Source organism: Homalodisca vitripennis, chromosome 7, assembly GCF_021130785.1.
Source record: "Homalodisca vitripennis isolate AUS2020 chromosome 7, UT_GWSS_2.1, whole genome shotgun sequence".
In the NCBI taxonomy this organism is placed as follows: Eukaryota; Metazoa; Arthropoda; class Insecta; order Hemiptera; family Cicadellidae; genus Homalodisca; species Homalodisca vitripennis.
In genome coordinates this window covers 28,140,009-28,158,725 of record NC_060213.1, presented here as the reverse complement: position 1 = coordinate 28,158,725, position 18,717 = coordinate 28,140,009, and the positions used below count along the sequence as shown (strand labels likewise).

The following is an 18,717-nucleotide window of genomic DNA, read 5'->3' as shown; positions in this document are numbered from 1 at the left end:
AAATGTAAAGAGTAGATTCTAATGTGTAGAATTTCGTTGTCTAGAGCAACAATCTGAATTTCTTAAGTACACAGTAAATGAATACATTTTTATTGACATTGCACTAGACTAGTGTCAAAACAACGTGATCTGTTTGGTTTCAAAGATGTGAAGTAAAACGGAACCACTGATACCAACTTGTAAAAAATAAAATTTTCTTTTATTACCACAAAATAATTGCTTCTAGTGGAAATATATAAACTTTCTTGTAAAAACGTACAAAATATATTTCCATTTTTATATGATGACTTTACTTACAAGGTTATTGAGCAATGATTCTGGGAAAAATATAATGAATTAACTAGTGAATATCTGCGGTTATATATAAATATATCTGTGGTAGAGTTATTTTGGTTTACTGGTTGGTGTCAATAAACAGCTGGCATTTCTTGGGAAACAAATGTGACAGGCCAGTTAGTGAAACCTGTTTAAAATTATGCATACTAAAATTTTATATCTTCGATAAAAAGAGAATGACTGTTTCTAGGGTAGAGTTTATCCCTCACCTGCCCAGCAACACATTTTGAGTCTCTCTTGGTCCCAGTAAAATTCATATCTGGTTGTTGTGTCCATCTTATCGTATGATGTATTGGAAGATAAGATCGACCATCAATTGAAATACCCAATAAATACATTTCATACATGTTACAACAATATACAAATGTACAGGGCGTTTCAAAAAGGACTTTACAACTTTGAAAATTCATATAAATTTTGATTAAACAAGGTACAGAGCTGGTTTTGGTGTTATTTGAAAAGAAAAAACTTCAAGTTTTTTTACCTTAAACTAAAGATGTTCTATGTGACTTCCTTTGGTTATTCTGAAGACATCCCATCGGTAGTCGATTTCTTCCCAGACTCACACTAGCATTTCAGGTGTAACTTGCTCAGCAGCAGTGATGCGCCAATTGCATGACCCCCCATTCCCCAGACCTGACACCGCTAGATTTTTTCTTCTGGGGTTTCATAAAAGATATGGTGTACGTACCTCCTTTGCCGGCCACTCTACCTGAACTTAGAGCAAGAATTTAAGTTGCTGCTGAGCAAGTTACACCTGAAATGCTAGTGCGAATCTGGGAAGAAATCGACTACCGATGGGATGTCTGCAGAATAACCAACGGAAGCCACATAGAACATCTTTAGTTTAAGGTAAAAAAACTTGAAGATTTTTCATTTAAAATACTGGAACACCAAAACCAGCTCTGTACCTTGTTTAATAAAATGTATATGAATTTTCAAAGTTGTAAAGTCCTTTTTGAAACACCCTGTATATTGGTTTTATGGTAAAATAAAAATGATAATCAATTAAATACAGTAAATTAAATAAATGCAACTTCTCAAAATATGTAAATTTTTTTATTTCTAAAAATGAAATTCACTGTGCATTAGACGAATGACTCTACCATTGAGCCGAACAAAGATTTAAAAAACAAATCCCATATAAGGTTATCTCGCGGCTGATTGGTTTTCAGAGTTGTGAGCAGGTAAGGAAGAGGAGTGATGCATTGGACACAACAGTCACTTCCTGTTCAATCATGAGTGAGACCAGTCATACGTGTAATTGCCCAGCCTTCAATTAAATTACACCATATTAATTAACGAGCAGTAGGATACACTGTACTGGTTTTATAATTAGTAACCATAATGACAGATATGTTAAAGTGAGAAGGTCTTGTCTCTACAACCAACCGTAAGTCTGATTGATCATCTTTGCTTTTGATTATTTGAACTTTCACCTGCATTGATCTTTGCTTTTGATCTAAGATGTTTCTGGGACTCTTGGTGTAGAGTTCCAAATTTTAAACTGAGTTTCAACTTATCTATTAAGCTTACTGGATTGATAAACTTCTCAATTTTCAGTATTTAAAGAAGATTCTAATGATTCATCTTCATTTTCTGATCTGGATGAATTACAGTAGTTTTGATCTTTACTTTTACAGATATTCCTTAATTGTTTCTCAGATTTTGATCTAACTTTCCTTTTAATCGATTTGATGAATTTAAATTCAAATGACAGGTGAACAAGACCTCTTTTCTTTTTTAGACAGTTTTTATTTTTTATATTTGGTGTATCATCTGGAGTCAATGAGGAATCTGATTGATTGAGAAACTCTGATTCATATTAACATTATTTTCATATATTTGTATTTTGGAAACAGTCACTTGTTTCGTAATTGATATTAACATAGTCAACAGATGTATTGTTCTTTTCTTACTGTTAGATATTTTTGTTTCATTCACTTTACTACAAATCTTTTCGGGCAACTCATCAAAATTACTTAGTAGGCTTTGATTTCAGCAAAAGATGTATATAGTTGTTTTTGGTCTTTTATAATATTGATAATTTTTTTAAATTCAAAACTAATAGGTCCCTGATTAAATTATCCTGTTCTAAATAAATTTCTTTGTTTTATTCTCAGTGTACCTTTGCATGTTATGTAACAGTTTAAAAAAGGCCCTTTAAAATTACTCAAAAAGGCCTTAACAGTACAGAAGTTCCTGTTGGACAAATGGTGGGGGATTGACACATTGACTATGGGGGATGCACCTAACTGTTATATTGGGGGGGGGGGGAGTTTGCTGACTATTATTATGTAACTTGTACATCAAGGGATAACAAAAGAAATACGGAAAGGTCTCTTCAAAAGTTTGAAGAAAGAGATGGTGAGAGAGATAAGAGTGTTTGGGCTCTCCAGAGCTTATATACTCTGGTGGTACCGCTCAGGGCCTGAGGCCCCTACTGGTGGTGTCAGCTACCCTCCTTAGATTTCTAGTTTTTCTATCTATAAGTATTGTTGACTGCCAAGGACTTAGTGGGCCAAACTCAAGTTTCTGCCCAACTTTGTGGTTGACCTAAAAGAGTTATTGTTTATCCACAAGTGGTTAGACTACGCCCTTTTTAATATGTAAATCTAATTTGAAATTGTGTTTGCTTTAGGAAACTAATAATTCTTTGTTGTGAAATATACAAAGGCTAGCATGTTGTCCTAATAAATTCGGCATAGTGGTACATTAACCAGCTCCTAAGTGGTCAAGATGTGTCTCTTATGACTAGCTAAGCCATAAACAACACTACAACCCCATCTGTCCTAAGATCGTGTACATAACTAGTGTCACAGTGAAGGTGTTACATTAAAAATTCAATGTTGAACTTCAAAACAAATTAATTAATTTATAAATCATTAAAAACGTTATAGTAAAGACTTACAATTTCCCACATTAATACTGTAACCTGCATCTCCTTACAAAAAAGGAAGGTATAGTAATATTAATACGGCGTCATATAGTTTTGGTAATTTTTTCAAAAAAGGCTTGCTATGTGCTCAAACAGGAGGACATTTTTACCATGGTACCAGATTAAGAGAGTTAAATTGATAATAAATGGAATATAAACAATCATTTAACATGACTCAGTTATATTGCTTTATCTTTTGAAAGTATTGTATGAAGTTCTATCTCCAGGGAAGAAAGATACTTAATTCCAAGAAGAGGATGGAAGAGCAATTCTACCGAGTGACACCCAAAGATGCAATTCAAAATCATTAAATTAATATCTTCTAGTACACAAATACTTTTTTCACTTTTGCAAATTTAAAACCATGTTTACATGGTAACAGTAAATTAACAAAATCTCTCAAAATAATCACTGATAACATTATGCACGTAACTAAAAGACGTAAGCTATTTTTTGCACCTAAGTTTGACTAAATCACCAAAATGATGTTAACTCTTTGAATCAGTGAAATTTGTTGTGTGTAAGTCATACAAATCAAGTGTAGCATTCACATGATTGATTAATAACCAGACCAGTTGTAATTGTTTTAATTGAATTATTACTACTGTAAAAGAGTTTCTCTTTGACATTTCCATACTGGTGATAGTAAATCTTAAGATTCATATATGTAAATAATTGATTGTCCAACCAGCTGCTTGTTGAATAAACAAAATCAGTTAACCTCATAATTCTCTTAGTAATGTTTTGCAATCAAAATTGTAGCTTTAACTTTTGACTTTCAGTAACAAGTGAAATTGTAGCCTGGTTGTTTTGCAAATGTTTAAATATGAATTCTATTTGAAGGTCGTGGAAGTTTCTTCATTTCACAACAAAGTGAAGAACAATTGATTTCCAATAAAGTCGTCCTGCAGAAAGTTTTTGTCACATGTTGTTCATCACTACAAATTTGGAATTGGGACTTTCTACTTTGGTGGACTTTTGAGATTACACATTTTAAGAGATTTTTCAAAGAGAGTTACAAATTGCAATATTTCCGTACGGAATTGAATTTCAGTGGAAATGAAGAAAAGGTCAGGGACCATTGTGATAGTTCAGGCACAGAAGAAAAACTCCTCGACTTCCACCCGGTCAGACCCTGAGATCCTGGGCAAGGAGGAGAAGAAAAAACTTCAAGAAAATAGCTTCCAGAGGTGGCTGGAGTCTAAGAGACAGGAGCAGATCCAGAAACGTCAGGAGCAGGAGGAGAGCCAAAGGTTGGCAGCCGAAGAGGAAATGGTGAAGAAGGAAACAGCCAAACTCAGTTACGCGTTGTGGAAACTCAAGAAAGATCAGGAAAGGAAAGGTATGTGGTGTAGTTTTAAAGATTTAGTTTCAAGTTCACTATTCAATTCAGTGAAGTGGTAGGCTTTGATGATATCTCAACTACCACCTACAAATGGCCTATCAGGCCTTTTCAAGGACAAAATCTTAACGGTTATCCAAGGGGTGTCACCACACACTATTGCTTACTTGGCTATTGTGACAACTGTTGTACCCACTAGACTATTGCTATTGCTATTGCTGGTATAGTGGGTGATAAAAAACTCTTCCCCTCTACTTATTTTTGAATAGTAAATAAGTATATTTTTGAATAGCTAAACTAAAAAAAGGAATCTAGGAATATTTCTAGATTGATGGCATAAGTTTTGGGTAAAAAACACTTTTAGATCATTTTAACGAAAAAAAGGCAAATCCTCCCAAAAACAAAAACTGCAATTGGTTACATACTCTACTTTTTGAAATATATAATTCGCGAAGAAACAAAATCCAAACATTGACATGTATTTTTATTCCTTTTGATTGGAAGGTTGAAATTGTTTTCATCATATTTGACAAAACTGCATACTAGTGTTAGAAATGCTCAGTGTTACAAACACTTACTAAGAATGTAAATTTCAGTCAAAAACATCCTATCCTATTAGAAAAGTAGGCGCCTGTTTGAAAACCTTGAGTTTGGAGCACTTTTCTTCAGAAGACATTCTGAAATTTTTGAATATGTCAAATATTGGGATTATACCTCCACAGACCTAGACATGTTCTTTTCTGAGCTTCCTTTTCTAAAATGCTAATAATTAATTATTGGATTAAACTAGATCCTATATGTATAGCAATGATGACAGAATAATGAAATAAAATTATTCTACTATAGTAGAGCTAGCATGTTATCACACGCTCATTCAAATTAAAGATTCAAGGTACTTCTAGACTTGCTATGGACTTAAGATTCAGTGTAATGTGACATCTTGGTGTTCAAGTAAAACAATGACATAAGTCCAAAACTTTGATATTATGGTTATTATTCTATATCAGTGGCAATTTAAATTGTGGCGTGACTGTTTTGGGTACCAAATTTTCCTTGTCTGGACTTATGCTAATTTTTATATTTTATACATGACTTGTGTCGATGCTCGTGTAAGCTCTATGACAATAAGCGAATTCTTATTCTTATTCTTATCATCTTAGGTAACGTAACCCCTAGATTTTCAATAAGGAGTACCAAAAGAAGATATTTAATTGTTTTAGAATTGTCTTGAACTCATTATAATTGCATGCAATTCAGGATCTGTATTGGTGGAATCATGTGGTACATTTCAGAAAAACCTAAAATTTCCAAAATCTTCTTGGGAAGCTTTAACCAAAATTGTACTTAATGTTTTTTAATTTGAATTTTCGTAACAGAAATCAAGTGAAGAGGTCAATGGAGTCTGAAAGTACATTAAGTTTCGTGCTGTTACAATTAAGTAGTAATTAATATCAGATAGTAATGCACAAGCTGTAACATTGTGGTGTAACTAGATTCATTGTAAAATTGGATGATTTTGGGCTAAAAACTGTCACCACCACAATCATCCAAACATAACCATGACAACTCAATTACTTCAACACTAGTAACACAAGCAATCTTCGCTTGATTATAAAGTACTTATTTCTTGGAGAAGTGCCCATTGAAATTACCCTCAAAACAGAATTTCCAAAACAGTTTTTCTTAACTGCTAGATCCCAAAATCACCCAGTTTGAAAATTACATTATATTATATTGTTGAACGATATATATACATGATCTCAGATAGAATAACATGTGTAGGTTTTGATCTTAACCCTCTCCCGGGCAAACGCCTCGGCAGGGCACCTGGCTCAAAAGTCCAAATGCCTCCAATCACCTCCAACTGCTTTATCAACGCCCTCTGCTTTGTGCTGCTGTCATACGGTTGTTTGGGGAACTAATACTGGAAATATCTATTGGGAGTGTCATTGTTGCCTTGTTTATTCATAATTTTATGACTAGGGACGCTATCTAGGATTAATAATTTGAAACGGTTCATTGATTACTTCATTGACGGTGATCTAGTTGTTTAGTAGTACAATTCTTTCTGACTTGTGCTGCTATCTTACGTAATTTGATGAACTATTTGGCACTTTTTATAACCACACATTTACTGAAATCATTTTGTTAGTTGTTTTCACAATCAATTAAAACAAGATTTTTCATGTAAGTTTGACTTTTTGTTTGATTTTAATTTACCTCATAAGGTTAATATTTTTTTTTAAAATAAATACAACGTTATTATAGAGGATTTAATCATCTTTGTAACGATGCACAATACATAATAGTTTTATTAAAATAAAGTTCTTAACTTAGTAAAAACACGAATAAGTGTCCCCTCGTATCAGAGCGCCCGATTTAATTCAGCCCAGTAGCGCCAAAAGCGTGTCACGGTAATTCGACCGGGAGAGGGTTAACTGCTGTAATTTCTAAAATTAGAACTTCCAAACCTCTTAAATTACAATAACCATCCTCATTCAATACAGAGTTTCAAGTTGGTGGTCAATGACATCTACTCAACGTTATTTTCTATCTCAACTATTGCACAAAACTTTTATTCTACATTTTTAGTCATTTGAAACAACTTTTATAATTCCTGGTACCTAAAGGTGGTGAATGTTAAATGTTTTGAGAAGTACACCATAGGCTACCGTAGAGTAATCATTTCACTACAGCGTGTTGGCCTTATCTTGCAGCAAACGAGATGAGACAACGTCAAATGAAAGAGGAGCAGGAACAACAGAAGCGAGTGAAGCAACAGCAATCCAAAGAAAGAGTGTCGCAGTGGATGAGGTCGTCCAAGGTCAAACCTCGCCCCTTCCCCAGCAATCTGGGTTTGCAGAGTAAGATTAGTTCTAGTATGTTAATCTTTAACATAACCTATGTACTGGGTCAAACCAAAACCCATGTAGTACCTTGTATATTCGGCTCTTACGCATTAAGTTGTCTCAGTATTTAATTCAAAATTACCAGTTTTTAATTAATACTAGGGGACACCCCTGTTCACAAGCCAACAGCTCTGGCTCCTAACATTTGCTTGTTTTCCCTCTTTAGGTATTCAAACTTCACTGTGTACTTTACAAAACTGGTACAGAATTTTTTAAAGTATAAATTTCTTCAACAACGAGGTTACAGTTTGAGATATTAATTACATTCTAGATTTACACCTAAATGATAAGAATATAAAGTTGGTTTCAACAGGTTTTTCAGTGTATATCAAAATGTGCACTTTTGAAATCTACATAATTAATAAAACGATTACAAAAATTATGGAATACTATTAGGACACTTTGAAATGTATTGAGCAACGCAATTAGCTTCAAGGTAATTTTTATAGTATTATTAAGCATTACAAGGTTGGTTTCACAGACTTCTATTTTTTTCAAACTTGTTCAATATTGTGGACAGAATAAGTGTATTAGCAGCCAAGTAAGTGATAGAATTATGAAATTACATAAATTGTACTGTGATTTATTCACTTGAAAACTAATCAGTATTTTTTGTAAAATCTTTTAACCCCTTAACTGCCGATCCCACTTGTGTTCAGCTGCCACGCCCATGTTGTCATGTGCCAAATTGGCCTTTAGTAGTGTATATTTGAACTACTACAAATTACCAGTAGTGCTGTTTAATTGCTACTACACTCTGACGTCCAACTAAGGAACTATCACAAAATAATATGGGAAAGTTTTACCTGCCCGTTAGAAACAAAACTTTTTTTCTAGTTTTATCAATTGCGTTTGTGCAGTTACTACTGTGATTCTTTCTATTTTTATTGTGGTTCAGTTGGTATGACACAAATTATTTGTAACGATAAAAAGGACTTTTCTATTTTTAAATTTGTCCAGATGGTCCAGTTGTAAGATAGGTCTTCAGCAGTTTAACTTTTCTGAGAATGATGGCAATTGGGATTTGGATTTAATCTTTTAACCACAGTCTAACGTGAAGAATCAATCGATTCTGACGGCAGTTCGGTAAAAAAAGTGGCTAAAATTGATCATGGTAGACGAAAAGCATGCTACATGTTGAGGGGCAGCTCTAAGTGTCAAATAAACATGCCAATACCACGTGACAGCACTGTTGAAAACTCTGTACTTAAATACTTTATTGCACAAGTAATGATAGATTACGTAGACATAAAATGGGCCTTGGTTGTATAGTGGACAGATGTCGCTGCGCGCTTGCGCGGCCCACCCATCTGATCAGCGCAGAGACAGTCAGTTCTGTCTGCTCCATTAGTACTAGCGTAGCTAAAAACATAAGTATCGGTGCTTAAAATGGACACTGCAAGTGTTTTGGTTTCGAAAACTATAAAAAAATCATGCACAACGTTTATAAATATATGGAGAAACAATATTCCGGAGTGTTATGCTAATGAAAGCCTTGACGCGCATCAGACCGATATCTGCAATAGTGCTAGTAGCCTACTGGCTGTACCTGCCATTCTGATCCTCTTACCCCACACTTCCCCTCACCATACCATGCGCGAACCGTTTCACATCTAAATAATGTATCTATTCGTTTATTGTAAATTATGTACTTTGTGTTTTATAAATCAAACTGTAATTCATCAGTGATTCCTTGATTTGACAGGCCTCCAGGGTAACCAGCCGAAGGGGTTCTTCAACCCCCATCCTTGGGTCGACCCTGTCTAATATTGATTGTGTCCTGGGCAACATCCAATGGTCAGCGATTGTCGGATTTGGCGACTTCGGCCAAACTTTCAACATGTTTCACACCTTTATGATAAATATATGTTTTGCTCTGATGTACCGAATTTGTTCTGTCTCCCCTTTATTTATATAAATAAGGATATAAAGGAATGCGTATTTTTGGCTCCATAAAGGCTGGACAAAAATGAATGTTTTGGTTGTCATTAGGCATTTTGTACTGTATAATTAAAAATGTTGTTTCTTTGTGACTATTTTTAATTACATCAAACAAAAGTCAGACCAATATGTTGAAACTTAATTTAATTATCAATTTTCAAGTATAATGCTACAAAATTGCCTTTTTGAATTATAGCTAGCCAGTTCAGGCAATAGCATTGATCACTGCTTCAGTTATTAATTACATTTAGGCTATTAATATTATTGTTTGTTCAGTATTACTTTTGTTTATTGATAATTTTATTATATCAAAATATTATTTTGTAAAATTATGAAGTCCAATCTGTTGCGATTGTAGCGCCAGATGCAATATTATGGAAGTCAGATACATATTAGGTACATATTAGATACATGTATATATTATATATATATATATATATATATATATATATATATATATATATCTCAGATACATGTTTGTATACACTAGACTTTTCAATTCTATAAACAAGAAAGAAGTGTAATTTATTAAAATAAAAAAATCTAAGGTAGAAACTACAGTGATAATGCTTGCACGTTCCATAAAAAATTTTATTTACGACATAAAAACATATTTAATAAAGGAACACAACAATTAAATTATTTCCTGATAAGTTAATGAAACATCGTGTGTTTGTCATTAATTTTCATTACAAGTGCTTTCAACACTTTCTATTTCTGTTGTTGATTTAACACTATACGAGAACATTTATCAGATCACTGAACAATCTCGCCTTTTTTTTAACAGAAACTGAATTTAAATATAATGTCCAAGATGGATAGAGGCAGTTCTATAAGAAATTGTAAGCATTTCAGTATTTCTGAAATGATTCCACTGCAAAACATCACAGAATATTTGAGGAAATATGCTGTCGTAATGCTGAAATTGTATTGTCACAATGCTGCTGCGCTCTATGGCAAAGATCCGCTTTCCTCAGCTTCTCTTTCTGTCTTGTCGTCTTCAGGTGGGTAGAATATTTCCACTGCCTCATACATCACAACAAAAACACCTGCAACTTAAGATCAGAATAAGGGAAAATATTTTAATGAGGATGAACGCTTCAACATCTTTTGAGTTTCAGAAAAACCCCAAATAGTTTCTATAAAATACTCTCAAAAATGTCAAATGTATACTATTACACAGCATATATATATATTCTCTTACTGATGCAGTTAATTACTATGCAAACAATAACATACTACAGATGTAGTAATTCAGTTCTCCGCACAGATCTGGGATACTACTACTCGTATTGTAATTTTAATTTTAATCTTTATTAATGATCTATTGGAAAAAGATTTTAATGGTATTGTCACAGCTTTTGTGGATGATGTAACATTTCTTTTCTGGAATAAATATGCACACCAGTTATGGAATAGTATAAATAAAACTACATATTCTGAGGGAGTGGTGTACTGATAACAAAATGAGTATAAATATCTCTAAAACAAAAATTTTGTATTTTGGAAATAGCAGTTTTAGTTTTGAAAACTAAATAAGATTCCATTATACTGATTGTTTCCAAAATGTAAATTGCAATTCTAAAATAATTGAGCAGGTTAAAAGTTTCAAATATTTATGCGTTTTAATAGATGAGAAATTAGAATGGACAACTATTAAAAGTTTAAGGAATAATGTATGAAAATGTTATTATTTAAGAAATTTCAGTGGAATAAATATGCTAATATGTTTATATTATGCTTTAGTCATTCCAAATTACAGTATGGTATACATTGTTGGGGGGAACTTTTAAAAAACTAATAAAGAAAGTCAGGACCTTACAAAACTTTTTTATACAAATTATTCTGAACAAAAATCAGCAGGAGCCATCTTTTCCATTGTTTCTACAAGTAAAAATCTTACTGGTTGAGCACCTGTATGTGTTCAAAGTTTTAAAAAGTATTTAAAGAAGATCATTGTTTTTCTTGGGCTAAAATTTCTAAATGAGTTACCACAACACTTTAAAAAAGCAAATCATTAGAAATATTGTTACAAAAAAGTGGTTACTTAAACACGAAGACATAATGCAATCATCAAATCAAATCAAATCAAAATTCTTTAATTTACATATTCTTTGAGAATAGTATTTAAGTCAAATTACAATAATAACAGTAACAAGAAAATAACTTTTAAATACATTAAAAGTCAAAAATCTGTTGATAAAATTCTTCCATCGAATAAAATGGACGTTTGATAAGCCATTTGTGCAATGCAGGTGGTAGCTCTCTTTCATTCTTGCTTCTCAGATCTGGAGGTAGGAGGCTGTGAAGCTTGGTTCCCATGTATGACGGTTTCTTCTCAAACTGAGTCGTTCGGTGTGCTAGAAGATTGTACTGGGTGCTGTTTCTTAGGTTATATTGGTGAACTTCGCCTCTTCTAGTAGGGGTTTTTGCTACTGCATGTATCACAGCTTCCTCGATGTAGAGAGAGACAACAGTAAGAAGTCCAAGTGATTTAAAAGTTTCTCTGCAGCTGTCGAGTCTTTGCAGTCCCGCGATAATTCTGATTGCTTTTTTCTGTTTCTTGAGAACCTTTTGCATGTTAGTGGTTGAAGTTCCACCCCAGGCTAACAGTCCGTATCTTATGTGTGACTCGAAAAGCGCAAAGTATGCCACCCTAATTGTTCTTCATCTGTTGTATCCTTTATCCGTTTCATCACATAAAGGCTGGAGCTAAGCTTTGTGCATAAATTATCCACTTGAGGCGTCCAAGAGAGGTTCTTGTCTAGAGTTATGCCCAAAAATTTTGCTTCATCTTGTTTGTTTACATCTGGTAGGTTTGGGACTTTGTCAGCTTTTCTTCCAAAAGCTATTTGAGTGGTTTTAGCTGTGTTAACTGCAAGGTCGTTATTGTGGCAGTATTGGTAAGCCATGTTCAAGGTTACATAGGAAGCTACTTCTAGACTTTCTGTTTTTGGTTCTTTAAATACCAGGGTGGTATCGTCAGCATACATTATAGTATTACAAGTATTTCCGAGTTGTTGGGGAAGATCAGTTGTGAAGAGAATGAAGAGTACCGGGCCCATTACTGATCCTTGAGGAACACCTCGGTTTACAGGCTGCAGGCTGGATCTTGCTGTTTTGACGGTCCCATTTTCTGTATGTCTTAGTTTTCTACCAATTGAGTGCGGCCTTTCAGGTAGCTTATAAACCATTCTTTAACTATGCCTGACAGTCCCAATGTTTCTAGTTTTTTAATTATTAGCTGGTGATCCAGGCAGTCGAATGCCTTACTAAAGTCAAGACAGATTGCAGTCGTCAGGTTTCCTTCCTCCAAGCCATCAACCAAAGACTCTACCATTTGGACTATTGCTGTTGTAGTAGATTTTCCTTTGGTGAAACCATGTTGGGAATCGCTGAGTAGGTTATGTTCTGTGCAGTGGTTCAAAAGTCTGTTTAAAACAACTTTCTCGTAAATTTTGGAGAAGGTCGATACAAGAGATATTGGTCGGTAGTTGCTTGCTTCGTTAGCATTTCCAGATTTGAATTTTGGGGAATACCTTTGTAGTTTTAAGCTGGGAAGGAAAATGACCAGTATTTAAGGATTTATTAATTACATCAACTAAAGGGATACTAGTTCATTACAGCAGAGTTTAAGGACTTTAGATGAGATTTCATCCATTCCGGATGAGTTTTTTGTTTTTAGCTGGTTTATGATTTTCTTGATTTCTCTTTCACTTGTATCTTGAAAACTACAAAACTGTGGAGGTTGAGGTATATTCATTAATACGTTTTTAGTTTTAAGATTTTTCTGTGGTAGTAGTGTTTTTTCTGCAATGCTTGTGAAAAATGTATTTAAGTGTTCAGCAACATCTGTCACTTTGTTTATTTGTTTTCCATTTACTTCCAAATGAATTCTTTTCATGTTAGTTTCTTTTTGGACCATGATGAATTAATTATCTCCCACATTGCTTTTGATTTATTTTCAGAATTCTGTATGTGGTCTGAGCTTGCTTGCTTCCGCAGTAGTTTTAGATGGAGGTCATATGTCTTTTTATGTTCAGACATTAATTGTTTGTCATTTACGTCTCCTGTAATTTCAAATTTTCTGAGTGCTTTTAAATATTCATTTTTAAGTTTATTGGCTTCAGGATCAGATAGAAATTTAAGTTTTTGTTTATGAGATATTTTTATTTTCTTCTGAGGGCAAGCTGAATTTAGTGCAAATGTTCACGATGTTAAGGAATATTTTAAAAGCTTCTTCTGCATTTTTGGTGGAAAGAACAGTTTGCCAATTCTCTTTGCTAAGCAGGTATTTAAGATTTTGCAGGTTATTATTCTTGAAGCAACGTCCGATTCGGAATTGAGTGCTTGTATTCGGATTGCAGTTGACAGCGCAGCTTTGGGCGGTGTGGTCTGACAGCCCAGCGTCAATTACCTTAGTGGTAAGCTGCTTTAGTATTCATGTTAGTGCAAATCCAGTCAATAGAAGTTTCTGAGAGGGAAGTGATTCTTGTTGGAGGAAGCGGGAGTCTGACTATGTTGTGCATAGCAAGGGTCTCATTTAGCATAAAGAGTTTTTCTATTTGGTTTTAGTAAGTCCACATTAATGTCCCCCATAATTTATAAGTGGGGAGTTTTCAATTTTTGTCTTCTCAATGAGTTCTGAGAGGGCATTGAGTGCTTCTTCCAGATTGCCGTCAGGTGATCTGTAAGTACCTAATATATACAAATTGTATTTTTTTAGTTTAATATTTACGAGAACTGCTTCAAATATGAGCTCTTTGCAGTACTGGGAAATGTCTATGGTTTCTGTGTAGTTCTCAAGAATATTATTTACATAAAAAATACATACACCACCTTTCCGGAGTTCTATTCTACTAAAGTGAGCTCTAAGGGAGAAACCCGGAAACATGACGGTGCTAATTATTTGATTGGGATTTTAGACCATGTTCTGACAAAACTATTACATCTGGTTTAGTTTCCTCTCTACCAGATGTTGCAGTCTATTTATTTTATTTGAGACTTCCTGTGTGTTTTGGTGTAGAAGTATCAGTTGGGATTTGTTATATTTTTTTGGACTGTAGTTTAGGTGTTTGATTTTAGTTCTTGATTAGGGTTTATTGTGTCATTAGAAGATTGAGATTTTTAAGTAGTTTCTTTGTGATTTTGAATCTCCTCTAAAAAACAGTTGTTATTTTGGATTATGATGTCTTCCTTTGGGGAATAAATTGGTCCTGGGGTTTTCTCCATTGTCTGAGGGTCTTGGTTTAGATTAATGAAATGTTCTATGTATTGACCATAAAAATCTTCAATAGTTTGGTCTTCGGGTACGATTTACTGCATTTCATAGGCGGTTTTCCTTTTTACAAAGTTGTTTGTTTTGGTTTCTTTAAAGATGTTTCTTTTGCAGTCTTGGTAGCTGGATGTTTTGTTTTGCGGGATTGAGGCTTTCTTTGTTTCTTGGTGTTTACCGCTTAAAATAACACCTAGACCACTTTGAGGGATTTTTTCAGTACGATTTTGGCATTCGTCTCTGTATTTGGAAGCTTTAAGGGAAATGCTGAAAAAATTTTTTTGCATTCCTTACTTTTCTAAAGCTGTTTATTGTTTGGTTTGGTTTTGAGCATTTAGCTATTTTGAGTGTATTGTCAAGACTGCCCGAATAATGCGCTCTTGATTGTGTTTCTATGTTCTCAATCAGATATTCCATTTTATCTTGCCTTAACTTTAGTTGTGTCAGTTCAGTCAACAGATAAGAGTTGGGGGACAATATTGGCAGCGGGTTGGTATCGGGGATATTTGTCTCAGGCTGAGGGTCTGTTTGTATCCCACAGTCTGATAGCTCCTTGATATTTTCTTCGTTACATCTTTCCCGTAATCCTTCTAGTGATGCTATGATATTAGATTGTTCATTTATTTTGAGTTGATATTCTTTAATCATGTCTGATTGATTTTTGTCATAGTTTTCAAATGTTAAAGTTAGCTCATCTCTAAGCATTTTTTTCTTTAACCAATTGTTTTTCTATTTGCCCAATAGTCTCATTTAGAGTTTCAATCCTATTAATTAAGGATACATTTTTATTTTCCAACTCTTCAATTGTTATCTGATATTTAACTTCGTCAGTGTTATTTTGTTTATTAATCATCTGTGCCAAATTAGAGTTTGTTAGTTTTAAACTGTATAGTTCCTGCTTGAGATTATTATTTTCAATCAGCAACGCATTTCCAGCCTCTGCAGCCAATATGGTAATTGTCTCAAGGTCAGTGTTGTTAGTATTTAAGATCTTTGCTTGTATATTTTCTAGTGTGTTATTAAGGTCCGATGTACTGTTGTGATTGCCTGTTGTTGAGTTCCAAGCTAAAAAACAGATTGGTCTGAAAATTCAGTTTGTTTTTCCGAGGGCTCTATAGCCCTTTTAGCAACTATTGTAGCTTCAAGAGCTGCTTCAGCATCACTTAGGGCCTTGTTAAATGTTTTATTTATGCCATCTTTTGTTAATGGGATTCCGTATTTATGGACATTTTCCTTATAAGGGAAGACTTTAGAATCTTTTACTTCGGCCACTGTATTGTCTCCAAAAAAGAAACGTATATAGTAGTGTTACTTTTCATTGGTTCAAGTACTTCCATTATTTTTCCATCAAATATTTTACAATGAACTAAAAAATACTGTGAATGTTTTGAGAGCTCTGTTTAAGTTATAAGTTTTTTGTTTGCTTATAATTTATTTTAGTAATACAAAATAGGGTTGGATGAATAATGATTACAGAAAATTAAAATTTTTTGTTTTATTATTTGGTTTTAGCTGTGTTAAGAGTTGGTTTTGTTGTTTTTATTATTATATATTTGTTTATATTTATTATTGTTATTTCTCATTAGATTTTTTTAATAGTTTTTTAGGGTAGACTAGCCTATGTGTATTTGTGTTGTTTATGATGATTTATATGTTTGTTTATATAACTTTAGTCATAATTTATGTTCTAGTACTGTTTATGTAAAAGGAGTAATACCGCATAAGTCCGGAATATTTGTGAAATGTATAAAAGGTGGCCTCTGAAATTTTAAAGTTTTGTTCTGTATAACTGTATTCTATTCTGCCTTCATAACTGGCTAAGGAAGGCTAGTATTTTCAATAATTAGAACTGTAATAATTGTATGATTTTTGAGATGGAAATAAATCGTTACTACCATTATTGAAAACATAAACTGTACATTTTCCAGGTTGCCTTTATGCACCACTGAAATGAAAGCACAAAGATCTCACTTGTATGACTATATTTTATTTTATTCTACTTCTTAAATAGTAATTTCTGAAGTCTTAATTTAATAGTAATTCTAGTAGAGTGATATTTTACACAATCAAATCAAAAAACATCTTTATTTCCATTATGGTACAAAAAATTTAGAAATCATAGGAGCACAATTTTACATTTATAATATAAAATTACTTCAGTAATTAACACCAAAACATAAAACTGCAAACAAATTAAATACTTATATTATAGTATTTTATAGACTGCTCTAATGATTGTGGAAATGTTTCCTCACATAGGTGCATAGCACCTGTGCGTGAGAGAATGAGTCCCATTAATTCGAAAATAATTTTCTTAGGGAAATAAGATGTTAAAATAATGTTGTTTAAATAATAAAATAAAAATAAAATTCATTATCTACGCATTTATGCAACCTTTTTTTAACACTTTCATGACACTGTGTACCCCGTCGGGTACACACGATATTTTACAACTACCGTCATGTACCCAATGGGATACACACCGGGCTTTTGTAAAGTGTGTTGTGCGCCAGATGGGATAGATACCTCAGACTATCATGTAACCCATCGAGTGCACAATTGCTTAATTTTTAAGGAAAATCAAATTTTTTACGTAATCCTTGGGGTACACTGAGATAAATTGAAAAACCATAATTGAAATGGTAGTTTTTGTGCAAAATTGCGAAGTGCAACCACAGTACTTTAAAAATAAATGTTAAGTATGTAAATGTCAGAGACATTTTATGATTTCTTTTACATCTAAAATCCAAATATATATTATTTACAAGTTACGTAAGAAAAGTTTACTTTAGAGTTATACTGTAATACCATAATTATATATTGTTAAGAATAATTAATTTTGTCTAGAATTTGTTCTGATACTGTGCAGTCTGTTTGTCATATAATCTTTTGTGGTTGTGTCATATAATCTCATTGTATCAATATTTAAATATTGCATTTCAGGCAACAGTGAAGACCTTGTTATTCTTGAATTAATTAATTTCCATTACTTCCTTATCTACTTACAATTGTTCTATCAATACAGCATAAAACTCGAAGAAATTCGTTTACAAGAAAATTATAAAATGAAAACATGCTTTTAAATTATGATATTATTGGAGTATAAAAGAACAAATTAGTTCATTTATGAACCGCAAAATTTTGGTTTTCTTATTCGTATTAAAAAACCCAAATTTCCGTAAGATTTAAGAACTCAATATGAAATATATTATGGCCTTACCATAGGCAAGCATGCCTAACAGAGCGTAATGCATGGTCGCTGAGTCGTCTGGCAAACATTACTGGGACATTCTCCGTTATCAAGTGATTGCTTTTATCATGTTCATGACTACATTGAAACATCTAAGGTGGCAAAGACCAGAGACAAAGGATGGTGAAGGTTCCGTTCATGTTTTTCAATATACCCTTTCTTAATTTCAAATTTTGTTCTAAAGTAATTCTGGAGAATCAAAGATGTTGGCCCCTAATTTAATTTAAAATCTTGCCTTCATAGCCACAGAGCTGAAAGTAGGATAGAAGCTGTTAAATGTTCCTGCAAGAAAATTTCTGGTGTTGGCCTTCTTCTGGAATGTATTTATTCCTTTTGGAAATGTACCACTTCCTAAGGTAATTACAAAAGAAGTTGTGCTGCTTAGTTTCTGAAGCAGTAAGTATTTCTATTAGTTAAAAAAAAAACATTATTTGTAGTTGTTCTGCTTTTTTTAGATGCAAACCCATCTAAATTTTAACACGCAATAAAAGTGAGCTTAATTATGAATGTATTTTCTTAAATTTATTTCAAATTTAAACAAAGCACGTGGTAAAAAGCAAGGTTTGCAATATGGTAACAAATTAGTTTTTATATGAATTACTTTAATTGATACAAATTATTACAATAGACATTTTTTAACATTAAAAAAATATATAAATGCAAGCGGATTTTGAAAAGTAAAGCTTGTTGTTTTGTTTATATATTGAAAATAACTCAGTGACTTAA

The 18,717-nt window shown here is 33.1% G+C and overlaps 1 protein-coding gene and 1 long non-coding RNA gene across 3 annotated transcripts; one reads left to right on the top strand and one right to left on the bottom strand.

Annotated features, from left to right (window-relative positions):
• Positions 1-3,658: 3,658 nt before the first annotated feature.
• On the top strand, positions 3,659-9,414 carry LOC124365770 (coiled-coil domain-containing protein 34-like). Of its 2 annotated transcripts, XM_046821775.1 has the most exons (4): positions 3,659-3,794; positions 4,118-4,616; positions 7,334-7,480; positions 9,231-9,414. In XM_046821775.1, the coding sequence occupies exons 2-4, from the start codon at positions 4,334-4,336 to the stop codon at positions 9,290-9,292; spliced, it is 492 nt and encodes a 163-aa protein (XP_046677731.1). In that variant the 5' UTR covers positions 3,659-3,794; positions 4,118-4,333; the 3' UTR covers positions 9,293-9,414. The 2 variants fall into 2 exon arrangements, with proteins under 2 accessions (XP_046677731.1, XP_046677730.1); XM_046821774.1 differs by lacking the exon at positions 3,659-3,794 and having other exon boundaries at positions 3,951-4,616.
• A 629-nt stretch (positions 9,415-10,043) lies between these two features.
• LOC124365769 lies at positions 10,044-18,636 on the bottom strand. Its single transcript, XR_006922743.1, has 2 exons — positions 17,962-18,636; positions 10,044-10,521 (listed from the first exon to the last, which is right to left on the bottom strand). It is a non-coding gene; the product is annotated as an uncharacterized LOC124365769 (long non-coding RNA).
• Between the last annotated feature and the right edge of the window lie 81 nt (positions 18,637-18,717).

What these genes read in the sequence shown, in the direction of transcription:
- LOC124365770 (XM_046821775.1), top strand. Translation starts at nt 4,334, where the DNA reads ATGAAGAAAAGGTCAGGGACCATTGTGATAGTTCAGGCACAGAAGAAA. An exon ending in GAAAGATCAGGAAAGGAAAG is followed by an intron (nt 4,617 to 7,333) that starts GTATGTGGTGTA and finishes CTTATCTTGCAG; the next exon opens with CAAACGAGATGAGACAACGT. An exon ending in CAGCAATCTGGGTTTGCAGA is followed by an intron (nt 7,481 to 9,230) that starts GTAAGATTAGTT and finishes TTGATTTGACAG; the next exon opens with GCCTCCAGGGTAACCAGCCG.